General features: G+C 32.3%; 1 protein-coding gene and 1 pseudogene across 2 annotated transcripts; one reads left to right on the forward strand and one right to left on the reverse strand.

Annotated features, from left to right (window-relative positions):
- Window positions 1–5,015: 5,015 nt before the first annotated feature.
- On the forward strand, window positions 5,016–9,326 carry LOC11413753 (aldehyde dehydrogenase family 3 member F1). 2 transcript variants are annotated; one of them, XM_003629327.4, is made up of 10 exons: window positions 5,018–5,307; window positions 5,608–5,676; window positions 5,971–6,067; window positions 6,839–7,045; window positions 7,374–7,489; window positions 7,705–7,809; window positions 7,900–8,072; window positions 8,244–8,334; window positions 8,429–8,578; window positions 8,947–9,326. In XM_003629327.4, the coding sequence occupies exons 1-10, from the start codon at window positions 5,104–5,106 to the stop codon at window positions 9,199–9,201; spliced, it is 1,467 nt and encodes a 488-aa protein (XP_003629375.1). In that variant the 5' UTR covers window positions 5,018–5,103; the 3' UTR covers window positions 9,202–9,326. The 2 variants fall into 2 exon arrangements, with proteins under 2 accessions (XP_024628132.1, XP_003629375.1); XM_024772364.2 differs by lacking the exon at window positions 5,608–5,676 and having other exon boundaries at window positions 5,016–5,307.
- A 1,223-nt stretch (window positions 9,327–10,549) lies between these two features.
- On the reverse strand, window positions 10,550–14,551 carry LOC11406630 (probable ubiquitin-conjugating enzyme E2 16; annotated as a pseudogene).
- Window positions 14,552–15,004: the final 453 nt, after the last annotated feature.

Genomic DNA, 15,004 nt, shown 5'->3' on the forward strand with positions numbered 1-15,004 from the left:
TTAGAATGTGTTGTCGTCGTGCAAAATCTATTGCTCAACCGAGTGGACGTGTGATCAGTCGGGATCACGACAACTTGGTTTATTTATAGATTTCTCAGGTAATAATATGACATGAAGGCTGATTTTGTATTTGAGATAATGATCCCATTCTTAGTTGCGGGTTCATACACTACTCCAAAGAGTGTTAGTGTTAGAGGGTGAACTACTAGAAAAAAGTAAATGAAAGTCTTAAAAGAAAGATAAAATATATATAAATATCTGTTTGATTTGTTGTGTGTTGAATAGTCTTTACTTTGAGGTATTTATAGACTTAAAATAAATAAGCAAGTTAAACTAACATTGATTGCCAAATTTTTCGTCCACTATCTACCAGATTACATCATGTAGAGTCATGACTAACATCACTATTGCAAGCAACTACCTCATAGGCTAGGTTACAACCTTAAAATGCCTTGTTGACAAAGTTGTATCAACTATCCATGTCACACATCAACCTATTAGTAAGGGGACAAATCTTCATGCGCCTTCTGAACTTAATCAGCAGGTATCTTGCTCATACGGCTGAGTTGAGGGAAAAATTATATTTGTATGACTGAGTTCTTGGATGACATCTACCGATATTCTTCACCTTACCATTTTTGAGGTAGTTGATATATGATCGTGTTTTGCCACTCAAACCGATCATTAGGTCATATTTATCTCCTTTTCTCTCTCTCTCTTTAACCACTTCATTTATCATGCAAGAAAGTGGTTGTATAGCCTTTGGACTAGGTCAAATTTATGTTACCGTCTCTTGGGCTCACATTAAATATCACCACAACCTGATAAGTCCTAATAATAGCCTCCAAGGCCATTTGGACTTGGTAGCCATGCTCAATCTTCAGTCGATAATTGATTCAGTTATCAGACGATTTAGTGTTAGTTGTCAACATTTTTTTCGTGTAAACATATTCGCTCTGCATCTTTTAGCTAACGACATCAAGAGAAAGTTGATATATGTATCATGCCAGACAAATTGTTCATGCTTTTTGTCTTGACTCTCGACTAATATGACTTAACTGTAAATGGAGAATTGATCTTCTGGATCAACTAGGTTTACATAATTACATATAGTAGACTTACAATGCATGACTGACGTTGCTAAGTTCCCCCCAACTGTTATATGAACCAACGAGTCTGGGAAACTCCAGCGTCACAAATATTGGTGGTTAACATGTAGTAGTCGTACACTATCAGTTTGGCACAACTGAATGTCTTCCCACTTGATCTCTTAACTTGGTGAGCCTTATTGTTTCAATTGTTTCACATCAGATGTTTCCATTTACCTTTGATGTTGTAAATGGTTAGTCAGACGCCAAATTCTTTTAGGAAATGGAGCTAAGAATCAATGTGCATCATTCTTTCTTCTAACTACATCATTTTCAACATTTCTCAGATCGACCTCGGCTGCTATATTAATGGTTTCCATGTTATTAGCTACCTAATGATTATGATAGTCATATGTGTCATCAAATATATCATTATCATCACTAGAGATTGTTGTATAGTTAGATCATTCAAGTTCACCCTCTTGAATGAAAGTTTCAATCCTAAATGTTTTGGTCACCATCTGACTAAAGTTTAAAAAGTTATGGGCAACCAACTCTTCCTTTAGATGAGAGTATGTTACCCATAACCAAGGAAACATACTCCTACGTTGGAAGTTGTTTTGTGCTCCTACAACTTAATTTTCTGAATGTTTCTATGAAGTCAACAACCGTCTCATTTTCTTGTTGTTTCAAATTCATTAAGTCAGTTGTCTAACTTCATGTTGAAGCTTATAAAACTGATCATGGAAGCACATTTCCATGTCTTCCTATTTTACCACGAAATTAGGTGACAAAGATGAATACAAGTAGAAAGCAACCACTATCAATGACAAAAGAAACAACTGTAGCATTTTGTATTCGTTATGCCTATTCGACTGATATGTATCCGTGCTCTCCACCTTCCAATTTACGAGGTAGTGGATATTTGACCACGCTTTTCTATTTAAACTTAATATGGGGTCAATTCTATCTAATTTTCTCTATTTAACCACTTCCTTTGTCATGCAAGAAAGTGGCTGCATAACCTTTGGACTTGGTCAAATTTATATTGCAGTCAAGTGAAAGATGCAGATAATAGCTTAATCATTCCACTTCAGCCTATTGGAAAATATACGATTTGACTAACAATTTTTCTGGTGTAAACAAAATCAAACACTTGTAAATGAAATGTCACATCATCATTTTTAGTCAAAATTACAATGAGGACTAACAAGTGCAAACATCATAAACACAGGGCTAAAATCAAGTGATTGATACTTGCGGGGATACAACTTAGGGGGGCTTCATTTATGTTTATAAATTAATAATATTATTCGTTGAACTCAAGTGTAATGTTGATTCTACTTCTCCATTCTACCAAAATAATGATGTGATTTTCATGTTTATTTGTGACAATCATGACAATTTTGTTCTTGCTAAGACAAAATAAACTTTTTTTTCTCATACCCAATTGCTCTTCCACATTAGTAAAAGACCATCATACCCCATTGACAGTTAACTGTTGCTGGCTCTTGCGTTGGGAAGCCGACGACAATTAACTGTTGATAGGGGTATAACAATCTTCTACTAGTGTGGAAGAGCAATTCGGTATGTGAGAAAATCAATTGTCATAACATAGTTATCTCTTATGTGCACAATAGACGAAGGAGAAAATCATGGGCCCGAACAATACGTATTAAGGTTTAAGATGAATTTTAAAAGGTCTTTTTGAATCTCATACTAGTATTTAATTTAGTAAAATTACTAATTTTTGTTTAAATTGAAATTTTCAAAGGTCTAAGATGAATTTTAAAAAGCCTTTTTGAATCTCATACTAGTATTTAATTAGTAAAATTATTAATTTTTGCTTAAGTTGAAATTTTCAAAGGTTTTCAAATATAATCTTTAGTTGTAACAAAAAAAATATATATAATCTTTAGTTCAATGATGTATCAAGAGTTTTGATTTAAGACTTAATATGAAAATAGTTCCTTCAAATATCAAGAGTTTAAATTTTAGTTCTTATAATAATGTTTTTGTTTTATTTTCGGTCCTTGCAAGTATACAACTTTTTGCGTTTGATCTGTTGTTTTATTTTAGCCAATGCAACATTTATATATTGAAATTGGTAATTGTAATATCTAGAATATTTGATTTAGTCCCTCAAAATAAAACTAAAATGAATATTATAAGTACCAATTTCAATATGAACATATTTTGTAGGGACTAAAACAAAAACCAATGACCAAAAGCGAAAATGATATATTTGCAAGGATTAAAAATAATTACATAGACACAAAGCAAAACAAAAAAGTTGTATATTCGCAAGGACTAGAAACATATTTAATTACCTTTTTATGTCAAGTAGCCTAGCGGTTACAAATTCACTCTTAAAATAAATAAGTTGAAAAATTTAGTGTTTGAAACCCAACGTCTACGTATACTATGCGGTGTTCCTCACAATTGAGCTATGCTCATGGACAATTTAATTAGCTAGTTTTAATCTACCAAAAAAGGCTATCTTTACTCTCTAGTTTTGATGCCATTTTATTGGATTACAGACAACTCTTTACGTTATTTTTCGAAATTCTAATGTTAACTTTGTTCATGCTAATAAGATAGATCATATTTTACCAAGGACATTTACATCTTTAACTAGCTTTCATATTTTCATTGACGTTTCTACATGTTTACTACAAATTATTGTTAATAAAATGTTATATTTGTCCCATGCTAAAAAAATAGTTTAATTAGTATATTCACATGTTTTCATATTCATTAATTGACATGATAATATGTCATTGAATGTATGAAAACATTGGATTGAAAAGATGAGAACTCTAGGATGGCGTGTAGCAAAAGTTGAGATGGTGCTTTGCCCCTCAACCATCAGATTAATCTAACACCTCTGAATAATGCTGGAGAGATTGAAGAAGAGAGCATGGAAGGAGAGGATATGTGTGCTAGTGTATACTAAGTGAAGTCATCAAAAAATGAGTAGGTATCCTCTCACTAGCAATCTTTTGCTCATTTTTCGTATTTGTTTGTATTATTATGGTATTCGTTGGTTAATATTACCACTTAATAAGATGTTTCATATCCAAAAAGATTCCGATAAAAATCACATACCGACACAAGTTTGAAATCCACATAAAACAAAATATAGTTGAATTTTTCGGATTTCCTTTTGTGGAAACCACTCAAATCAAATTAAATTTTAGAACCGAATTATCAGTGTGCATATATAAATTATAATATTCATTTATTTTTAAAATTTACATACGATATTCATTAAAAAAAAAAAAGCTAAACTGCACTTCTCGCCCTCTATGTTTTAAAATGTTGCGATTTTGATTCCCTATTAAAAAAATGGCAACTTTAGCCCTTTCATACCAAAATTGCTGAGAAGACACCACGTGTTCCAAAAAAGGGGTCATAATTGCAACTTTTTGTAAAGATAAATGGTCAAAAGGCATATTTCCCTTATGTTAGGGGGTCAAAAGCGCATATTTCACTAAACATAGGGGGTCACTTTTGCCATTTTTTTAATAGAGGTCAAAATTGTAACATTTTAAAATTTAGGGGGCGAAAAGTAGAGTTTAGCCCTAAAAAAAATTGCATGAGATATTTTTTAAATGAATGCATCCTAAGATCGTATGTTTTTTAATTGAAATTGCCCTACCAGTCCATTATTATCGATACAGGTAGGTAATTGTTTATCAACTTCCTTCTAACCTAAATAGAATGCAATTAATACACAAAGCAAAAGGAGAAAGGGACCATTTTACAGCATCTACGTTTAGATTAGATCCAAAAAAATTGTTACTAGTAGTACTCAAGAACAGCACACAAAAAACAAAACAAAGACTTTTGTTTTGTCCAATTATTAGATACTGTGAATGTTAGGTGATTCCAACCAACTTAGCATTTATGAGACCATCACTGCACCATAAAAATCCATGTTCCACATACTTGAGTGTAAGATAGACATTGTTGCACAAAATAACAATAAAAAAATCATCACATTAATCCTACAATGAACAACAACATTGGTGTGGAAGTAGAAGAAACTGTAAGAGATTTGAGACAATACTTCAAAACAGGAAAAACAAGAAGTGTTACATGGAGAAAAAACCAGCTCAAAGCTCTACTTAACCTAATTCATGAAAATGAAGATGCTATATCTAAAGCTCTTTACCAAGATCTTGGGAAGCATCCTGTTGAAGCTTACCGTGATGAGGTTATAATTTTTTTTAGGAGAAGGGAAAATTATTATTAATATATTATAGTATATGTTTTATTTTTATTTTTTAGTTTGATCTAAAATACAGTTAGTTATATATTAACTGATTTACTATGTCACATATTCTTTCTTCCATCAAATAATTAATAACTTGTTTCTAATTGCAATTTTTAATTTGTACTATTATACTGATCCTTTTTCTTTTTATTATATTTTCTTAAAATTTCTGTCCCAAAAAAGTAAAAAAATACTTAAAACTATATTGTTTAGTTCTTGAGAGAGTGATTAATTTTGTAGATTGGAGGGGTAGAAAAATCAGCCCAAAACTCTTTGGACTGTGTTGAAAAATGGATGGCTCCTAAAAAGGTAGGTTCTTGTATATATTTACTTTTTAAAATTAATTTCCCCTTTAATATATATTTTTTGTTATAATCAAAATCAAAATTGAAGGGATTGGGTACTCCAACCTGTATTCATGGATACATATAATTAATCTTGTCTATGCTGCACAATGAATAATTAACTGTTACTTGTTCTGGACACTGTTAAAGATTTCAGCTGATTTGTCCATACTTTTTTTTTTTTACAAGTTGTCCATACTTTTGTTGTTGGACTTATTATGCCTAATTATTTTCACTGTTATTATGGATAATATTGCAGAGCAATATTCCTTTGGTTTTCTTCCCAGCAAAAGGAGAGTTACTGCCAGAACCACTTGGTGTTGTTCTCATTTTTTCTTCTTGGAACTTTCCAATCAGTAAGTCACAACATTTCCTACCCCACCGATTTTATTTATTTTTTTGGTATACTCCTTCGTCCTAAAAAACAATTTTGATATATAAATTTTTGATTTAATACATTAACTTTTGTTTAGATACATCAACTTTGTTTTTATATTTGGTGTTGTTTAAGGTGATGTCTTTACTTCGTTAAAACATTAGTTACAATTATAAGGTACAATCATTTTTGTTGACTGAAATATCCTTAATGTTGTGGAAGTTAGGTGGGAGGACTAATTAATGTAGGATAGTTGAGATGCAAATTATTTAAGCTACTAACAAGAAAAATAATTAATCCCTTAAAAAAATTAATACTCCCGCACGATATTCTAAAGTGATTAAATAATTTTTCTATGAGGAAAAAGTGATGAATAATTTGAAACATACTACTCCCTCCTGTTTTTATTATAAGAAAAAAAATTCACTTTTTTATTGAATGATTGATGTATCTAGTCTATAATAGATCAAATACATCAATTATTTAATAAAATTAAAATGTGAATTTTTTTTTATAACAAAATGAGTACTTGTTACCGCCACTATGCTGCAGAATTGTTCTTGTACATGTCTTTAAATCTTCTAACAAAATTAGTATTTGTTAGAGGGAAGAAATTGTGATTGCTTTTTATTTTTACATTGTGATTGCATATATACACACAAAAATTGAGTAGAAAATATTAGTTAATTAAATGTTAATACAAAGTTTGTAAACCTTTCTATTACTACACTAATACATTTACAATATGCAGTGATGGCATTGGATCCAATAATTGGAGCAATATCTGCTGGAAATGTTGTAGTTATAAAACCATCAGAGCAAGCTCCAGCATGCTCTTCATTTCTTGCCAATATCCTTCCTCACTACTTAGATCCTAATGCCATAAAGGTCATTGAGGGTGGAGGAGATGTCTGTGAACAAGTACTTCTACAAAAATGGGACAAAATATTCTTCACTGGTACTATTTTCCAAATGGCCAAATTCATTCATTGAACTAAACTTGTGGAATATGCAAATATTACTACTATATACATTTTAATTTGATTGGCTCAACACTCGTTATTCTTTCCTTTGAATTTGAATTTCCTTGCAGTGAGCAATCTCACGCATTCATGCAGTAAGCATGCCGGTAACATTGAACTTATGTGCTAACTGCGTGAATGCGTAGAATTGCTCACTGCATGCAAACTAAATTCATTTCCTTTTGCTTAATGGTTTCTTTGCTTATAATCTCAAACTGAATTCTTGTTCTAGAATTATCTCTACATGATGTATGACATTTTCAGGAAGTCCACGTGTGGCAAGCATAGTCATGTCTTCTGCTGCAAGAAATTTAACTCCTGTTACTCTAGAGCTAGGTGGAAAATGCCCTGCTATATTTGATTATCCTTCAGACTTTAAGGTAATTCACATAACGGTTCGTGACCGCAAATTGTGGTCACATGTCAAGATTTTTGTTGTCTCTGCTACAACCGTGGTCACATGGACTATATTTGACTATAATTTTTTGCAATATTGTGATACAAACACAACGTGATTGTGATTTAAAAAACTTTGGTTATTATGCATGTCACATTATTGAAGATCAAGGTCTAACTTAGTTTGATTATTACCAAGATGGCAGTGAAAAGAATAGTAGGAGCAAAGTGGGGAGTCTGCAGTGGACAGGCATGTATAGCAATCGATTATTTGCTTGTTGAGGAGAAGTACTCATCTGAATTGGTATATTCACTGTACATTATAAACTGTTATTTATTCTGAACTGTTAGTTTTCTAATAGTAACTTAGTAAGTTTTTTGGTTTTTTCTCTAGATAGAACTATTAAAGAAGTTCATGAGAAAATTTTATGGTGACAACATGATGGAGTCAAAGGCACTCTCAAGAATAATAAATAAGCACCACTTCGAGAGATTGTGCAATCTTCTTAAAGACCCTCTAGTTGCTGCTTCAATAGTTCATGGTGGTTCAGTTGATGAAACAAACCTGTAATAGTAGTTTCTTCCTATAATCACTACACATTAATTTCTCTCTTTTCATTTGTCTAGTTTTGCAATTAAAATAACATGAGAATGTTTTCTAATACTAACCAATAAAAGTAACTGAAGTAAATAGTAGTCAAATTAATTTATTTCATCAGTTTCTTACAACTTTGTCAGGTTTATTGAGCCTACAATATTGTTAGATCCACCACTAGATGCTGAAATCATGACAGAAGAAATTTTTGGTCCACTACTTCCAGTGATCACTGTGAGAATCAACAATTTCTCTTTCATGTTCTCATTTCTCACATACAATGTGACTATCTCTTTGAATTACAGTACTTAACTTGCCATCTATACAGGTGAATAAAATTCAGGAAAGTATTGAATTTATAAACTCAAGGCCAAAACCTCTTGCAATTTATGCATTCACCAAAGATGCAACTTTCAAGAAAAAGATTGTATCAGAAACTTCATCAGGAAGTGTCACATTTAATGACACACTAGTTCAAGTACTGCTCCTCTCACCTCACTTAATTTTCAATTTGGACCCGTTTGGTACATATTATAAAGGATAAGAACAGGTTAAGGAAGCCAAAATAAGAAAGTTTTAAGTTGAAAATAACATTTTTTAAACTTTTGAGGAGTTGACTGCACAACTTTCAATACAGTGCTGCTATATTTGCTTCCTTAACCAGTGCCTTGGGGCACCAATTAGGATCTTCTTATAAAGAATGATTTTTATATTCAATAATCTAGAGATTAATATTTAAATTTTTTTAAACAAAGTTGAATCTATTGTGTGTTTGTATACCATAATAAAAATCACTGTTTTCTTTAAAAAATAAATTATTGAAAATGATTTTCTTTGCATGTGCAGTTTTTATGTGATACACTACCATTTGGAGGTGTTGGTCAGAGTGGTTTTGGGAGATACCATGGGAAATACTCGTTTGACACATTCAGCCATGAAAAAGCTGTATTGCATAGACACCTTTGCCTTGAAATTGAGCCAAGGTATCCACCTTGGAGTAAGTTCAAGCTAGAATTCCTCAGATTAGCATACAGGCTGAATTACTTTGGACTAGTACTACATATGGTGCTACATATGTTAGGACTGAAAAGACACAACTAGATCAATTCCTCAACTACAATGCTTCTCTATCTCCAATATCTATTGATTATAGGCTTTGTTGTAATAAGAAAAGCTCGAAGTAATATATTCATCTTCTACCGTGCGTTCAGACGTCTTTCACCGTGGTTTCAAACATGTACTCGATTTAATAGTTTAAATTAATAAAATCATATTCTACTTACAGTTACTTTTAAACAGTAATTATGCAAGGTCGGGGGTTCAAACCCCGCCATCACAAAAAAAAAAAAAAAAAAAAAAAAGTAATTTTTAGATTGATGAGTCTTGATTGCCCCCAGCCGTGTTGTTATTCATCAGACTCATCAATCAAAACACAATTCTTCAACAGCGAGCATGTCCAGCTACTTAATTTGGGAAATTAGGGTTTTTTTTCTTCTCTATTTCTTGGTCGAAACGGAAACAAAAAATGAATGTGATTTGATACAATAGAATCCAGGAAGGGGTGTCCCTAGTGCACTTTTAAAGGCATCGAAACCGGATGTCTTTAATGTTTGTGTTCATTCACCTAAAAGTTTTGCAGTCAAAGGGAGGGAGATGCTCTGCTGTTGGTGGAAAAGAAAATAAAGGAGAGAAAAATTCCAACTTAACCTTTGGTTGTATATTGTACGTTACTTATGGTGTGGTGCATGAAAGAATTAGCCATTTCCCATATCCAAACTTCATTATTATGTGCAATACAAAAAATATTAATCATAATCGGTTTTTACAAAGCATGAAAGTTGTTTTTTTTATCCTCTCATATTCAAATCTAACACAAGAGGGTTATGTTGATGATCCAACCATTAAAACTAATTGGGTTCTACAATTTAAAAACATGTAAGTGGCACCTAATGAGTTTTAACAATGAAGTCATCAACCCTCTCGTTTATGTTAGATTCAAACATGAGAGCATCCAAATCAAGGATCACACACTAAAAAAATAGTGCAGCAGTGAATATGAGGGCGCAGTTGCTAGATCTTTAGGTTTTATGAATCAATAGCTAAGATTCCAAAACCAAGAAAAAGGTACAATGTGCAACATGAGAAAGAGTGTGTGCACTAATAGTCGCACCATCTCGACTACAACTACAAAGCAACAAACGAGGAATCATCGCAATGGAAAGTCTTTTCATCAAAAGGTTGTCCAGCTGTGAACTCTCTCACCCTAACTCGAATTTTGTTGCTAATTTTGTTTTGGCTATCCTAATTTTTCATCTACAAGTAGTACATGCGATAACTCACCTACATGCATATTACACCCTCCAGCTAGAGTAACAGACCACTCTGTTGTATCATTGCATCATCCATGTGACAGGATATAAAAATCAGTTATTTGCTTCCGCTACTCGGATTAGGAAACAGTAATCCATTCTATCAATTTGAATGGGCATGCGCGCACAAAAGGCACACATGGCAAAAATCGTTAGAAAGAAAAGCAATAAAAAGGACCAGTTATCAGACATGCAAGTTAAACACAATATTTCAGGTTTGTTTCCTCATACTATCAAATGAGGTATAATTCCAATTTACAGGAGATTTGCTAAGCGTTTAAAGGCATCCTAGTTTCTCAAAATGCCTTCTCCACTTGATATTTATCCTTTTTGAAAGGATAATCCTCTATTCTAGTTTTATGAATTTATCACCAGTTATTATACTTTATCATCATGGAACCACCATCTTGTCTCCTTGGGAGATCTTCCATTTCTACAGTTCTTTACATAGCGGTCATTATCTTCAGGCCGTTGCTGTAGAAGAGATCAAATCAGAGTTGTTAAGTAAATTGATATATAAAACCATTGGATGATACATCACAACAAAAGATGCACACGCATTCATGCATGTGTATATAGATACTGAAATTATACGGAAAAAACAAAAGGACGCCCAATATGTACAATAGATTCGCACCTTAGCGGGTGAGCTTGAAAGCATTGAGAGAATGCTGATGCATACAGAACTAACAGTCATGGCAGGGGACCAAGAATCATACAATATATCTGCATAATTTCATAAAGCATATCAAACATCAGCTTACTGCTAAATATTAGACCCTAATCAATCATGTTATTTCTTGGAGCTGCTTTCCAGTATAATACACAAAAACCAATCAAATTACAATTATCTTCTCATAACAAAAGGAACCAAATGAGAATATTATTATCTATTATTATGACAAGGTAAATATCCCTAATCATCAAATTCACAAAATGGAAAGGTTAAAGCTGAAGTAATTTATGTATCACCGATACTACCAAGGAGATGGAGACAGTGTAATGGTTCTTAATTTCGAGACAAAACTTAATGGTTCTTAATTTCGTTCGAGATTATTAACCACCAAGATAATTATTTTCAAAACAGGATACTTTGCACATGCTACCATATAAAAAAAATAAACTGACTGATTCCACCCATAATATCTAGATGAGAAGGGGTTGATTGAACGAAGAATATAACCACTAACAATTCACAGATAGAAAAATTCCATCTCTTAATATTAGAAAAATTACAGATAGAAACTCTTCAATAAAATTTGACCAACCATGGAAGATATATCTTCAAATGAAACATCAATATTTCATTTGGAAAGTTTTAAATATTTTGCAGCGATAACTACCATTCAATTCATCACTGAATAGATAGGAAGAAACAGAGAATCAACTACAAGCCAAAATTCCGGAGAAATTTGTATGGTTTCTGAGAGTAATACCTCCAGCTGATAACAACACAACTTTGTAATAACGAAACTAAACTTGACACTTGTGCATCAAAGTCAAAATACATGGTGGTTAGATGACTACGAATGGTTGGGTTTATCATTTTGACATTACATAATAATTTCTCCAAATTTAGGCCTTGCAACTTCAAAGACACTTGTATGACTACAAATGCTTAGATGATTTGAAAATTGCAAACAAGATTTTCAGGCATAGAAACATAAACAAAAGCTTGCATGAAGAAATGTGAGACTCTGCATACAAACTTTCAACTATTCCTAGTGCACACACCAGACTATCAGAGCATTAATATCTCCTTCTCAGGTTCCCTTCAAATTCATAGTGCCAACATATTCAACAGTAACCACAATCAAGTCTTATCCCACTAGTTGGAGTTTCCTACCTAGATCCAACGACGCCAAAATGTTCTATCAAAAATCATGTCTGTAGTCAAAACTCAAACCATTAACCTCAAGGTCTTTCTTGATAGTTTCGCCAAATAGTCTTCCTCTACCTAAAAATTGGGCTACCCTCCATCAAAATTTGCTCTCCATACTACAGAAGCTACCGTCTCCTTCACACATGCCCAAACCTTCTAAGTAGAGATTCAACAATATTTTCTATAAAAGGTGCTACCTCAACTCTCTCTCTCTCTAATAATGCTATCATTCCTAACCTTAACTCGCCTTGTAATTCCACTCATGGGGCACAGCATTCTCATCGCCGCTAAACAAAATTTATTCTCATGTTGGCATTTTTATCCCGCAACACTCTGTTGCATACAACTTTGTCGGTCTTAGTTGTAAGATAAAAAAATTCTTTTAGCTTGAGCAATGCCTTTGGATATTCAAAGTCATTTGCCATGCTTTTTCTAACAATTTTTAGCAAGTAATAGATGTGAATATGATGACTTGAAGTAATAGATGTGCCAGAATATGAATGGCAGAAAAGCTCATCTTTAAAACCAATAAACGCTAACGAATACAAAAAAAAAAAAAGAGCAATAAAATGCTGTGCTACCCACAAAGAAAGAGACAAAGTGAAAAAGGTAACAAGAACATCTTACAGGTTAAGTAAACGGCAAAACTTTACATGATCTTTTCAAATTTCGAGTCTATCTCTTTTTTAATATAGATTAATTTTTTGGCATCATAATGCAAAATTAAGAAATTTTGACCTCTAAAGATTTGTTCTCCTCTGAAACAAAGTAAATAGCATACTACATACCTAAACAAATATGCCCATTGCTATAGATATGGGGATGCATTGGGGCCGGATTCATAAATATAACCTGCGAATAACCATCCAAAACATAAGTCACAGTAAAACTAACCACAAGATGGTGAAACTGTAACAAAAATCCTTAATCCAATGGCTTATTACACACCTGTGGAGCTTCCATTGGGTAGTGCTCCGGGAAATCGACCTGAAGCTTGTAGGTCTCATTAGCATAAAGTGTCCCAGGAGCTCCAATCACTTCAATAACCCACCTTTGAGAACCAAAATAACAAATCGTCAATAACCGCAAGGAAAATGACATTTTGACACACAAAGTTGACATTTAACATCAAATTTAGATATCAATTTGGATGGTTAACAGTAACACAATTCAAATATGCAGTTAATCATGTCCAGTGGATGGTTAATGAATACAACAAAGTGATGGAACTCAAACCAATATAACAAAATTAACCGCGATGATTTTGAATGTTGTTAACCATAACATCCAAGTGTTCAAATATACAGATATCCATCAATCATCAAAATTGTGTTCAAATATACACTTGAAAATTGTGGTCAGCAACATTAAAAATTGTGGTTAGATGGTCTTCAGCACCGACACTACTGATCGAAGGTGTGATCGGTCAGTGTCTCACACCAACACATGTGGTATATATATCATTTTCTCAAATTATTATCGGCGACGTGTCGGTGTTTGTGCTTCATGGTTAAATGTGTTTGATAGACAGTTAATGAGTCATGACACCTTGTTATATTCATAATCATCCACTAAACATAAGCAAGCACATATTTGAATTGTATTAACCATCTAATTTGTCCAATTTGATGTCAATTTTTTTTCTTCAAATTAACAAACTCGAACCAAAAAAATCAAAAAACCTAATCTAAAAAACAAAACTTGAAAAGGGGAAAATATTCCCAGACCCATTAGCAAAAAACCCATTTCACCAATTTCAAAAATTCGAATAAAAAACAAAGTAAAACATCAATTTCACACTGATTTTAATAGAAAAATAAAATAAAAAAATGTGAAGCATTATATACCTTTGGAGATTATCGCTGACTTTGTAGTTGAAACCAGCAGGAGGATTAATCTGCCATTCAACGAGCTCTTTCTGAAGCCTATTGGAGGCAATCTTACTGAGATTCTGAAAAACAGGAATTGGAAATTTCAACAAACAAAAAAAGAGCAATAAAAAAAAAATGGAAGAGATAAATTGGAATGAAAGAAACCTTGCGAGAAGAAGTTGAGGAGCTAGTCATGGTTTCAGAGAAGACGAAGAAGAAGAAGAAAACGATTTTGACCGAAGAGAGAAAGAGAGCGAATCGGTGACTGACTAAGGTTTTACTAACGCGTTTACCCCCTTTCGAAGATAGTATCCTTAACTTTGTTTTTTCACTCTGCGTTTACTTTTTGCTCTTTTTATACATATAGATGTACTAAATTTTTGTTTTAATTCTTTTAAAATTTTACTTCAATTGATAATCTTTATAAAATTTTCAATCACCACTTTTAATTTAGAATATCATTAAGTCAACTCATATATATCTCTAAAAAAGAAAAGGTCAACTCATATATAATTTTTTGTTTTTTAATGAAATTCTGCAAAAATTTGTAGAATATTTTTAAAATCTTTTAAAAAAAATATATATATGAATTTTTAACTGCACAAAATATAAAAATTCATATTTATTTCATGTTTTGTTAAAAAAAATTAATTTTCTTTGAGTGAGATTCTTATAATATTATAAACTTTTATCTAATTTTTTATTCAAAAATATGAATTTTATATATTAGTTTGTTTAAAAGGAGGGATCAAAAGTGAAGATGTAAAAATTTTAGGAGACTA

The sequence above is a fragment of the Medicago truncatula genome, chromosome 8 (genome assembly GCF_003473485.1).
Source record: "Medicago truncatula cultivar Jemalong A17 chromosome 8, MtrunA17r5.0-ANR, whole genome shotgun sequence".
Classification (NCBI taxonomy): domain Eukaryota; kingdom Viridiplantae; phylum Streptophyta; class Magnoliopsida; order Fabales; family Fabaceae; genus Medicago; species Medicago truncatula.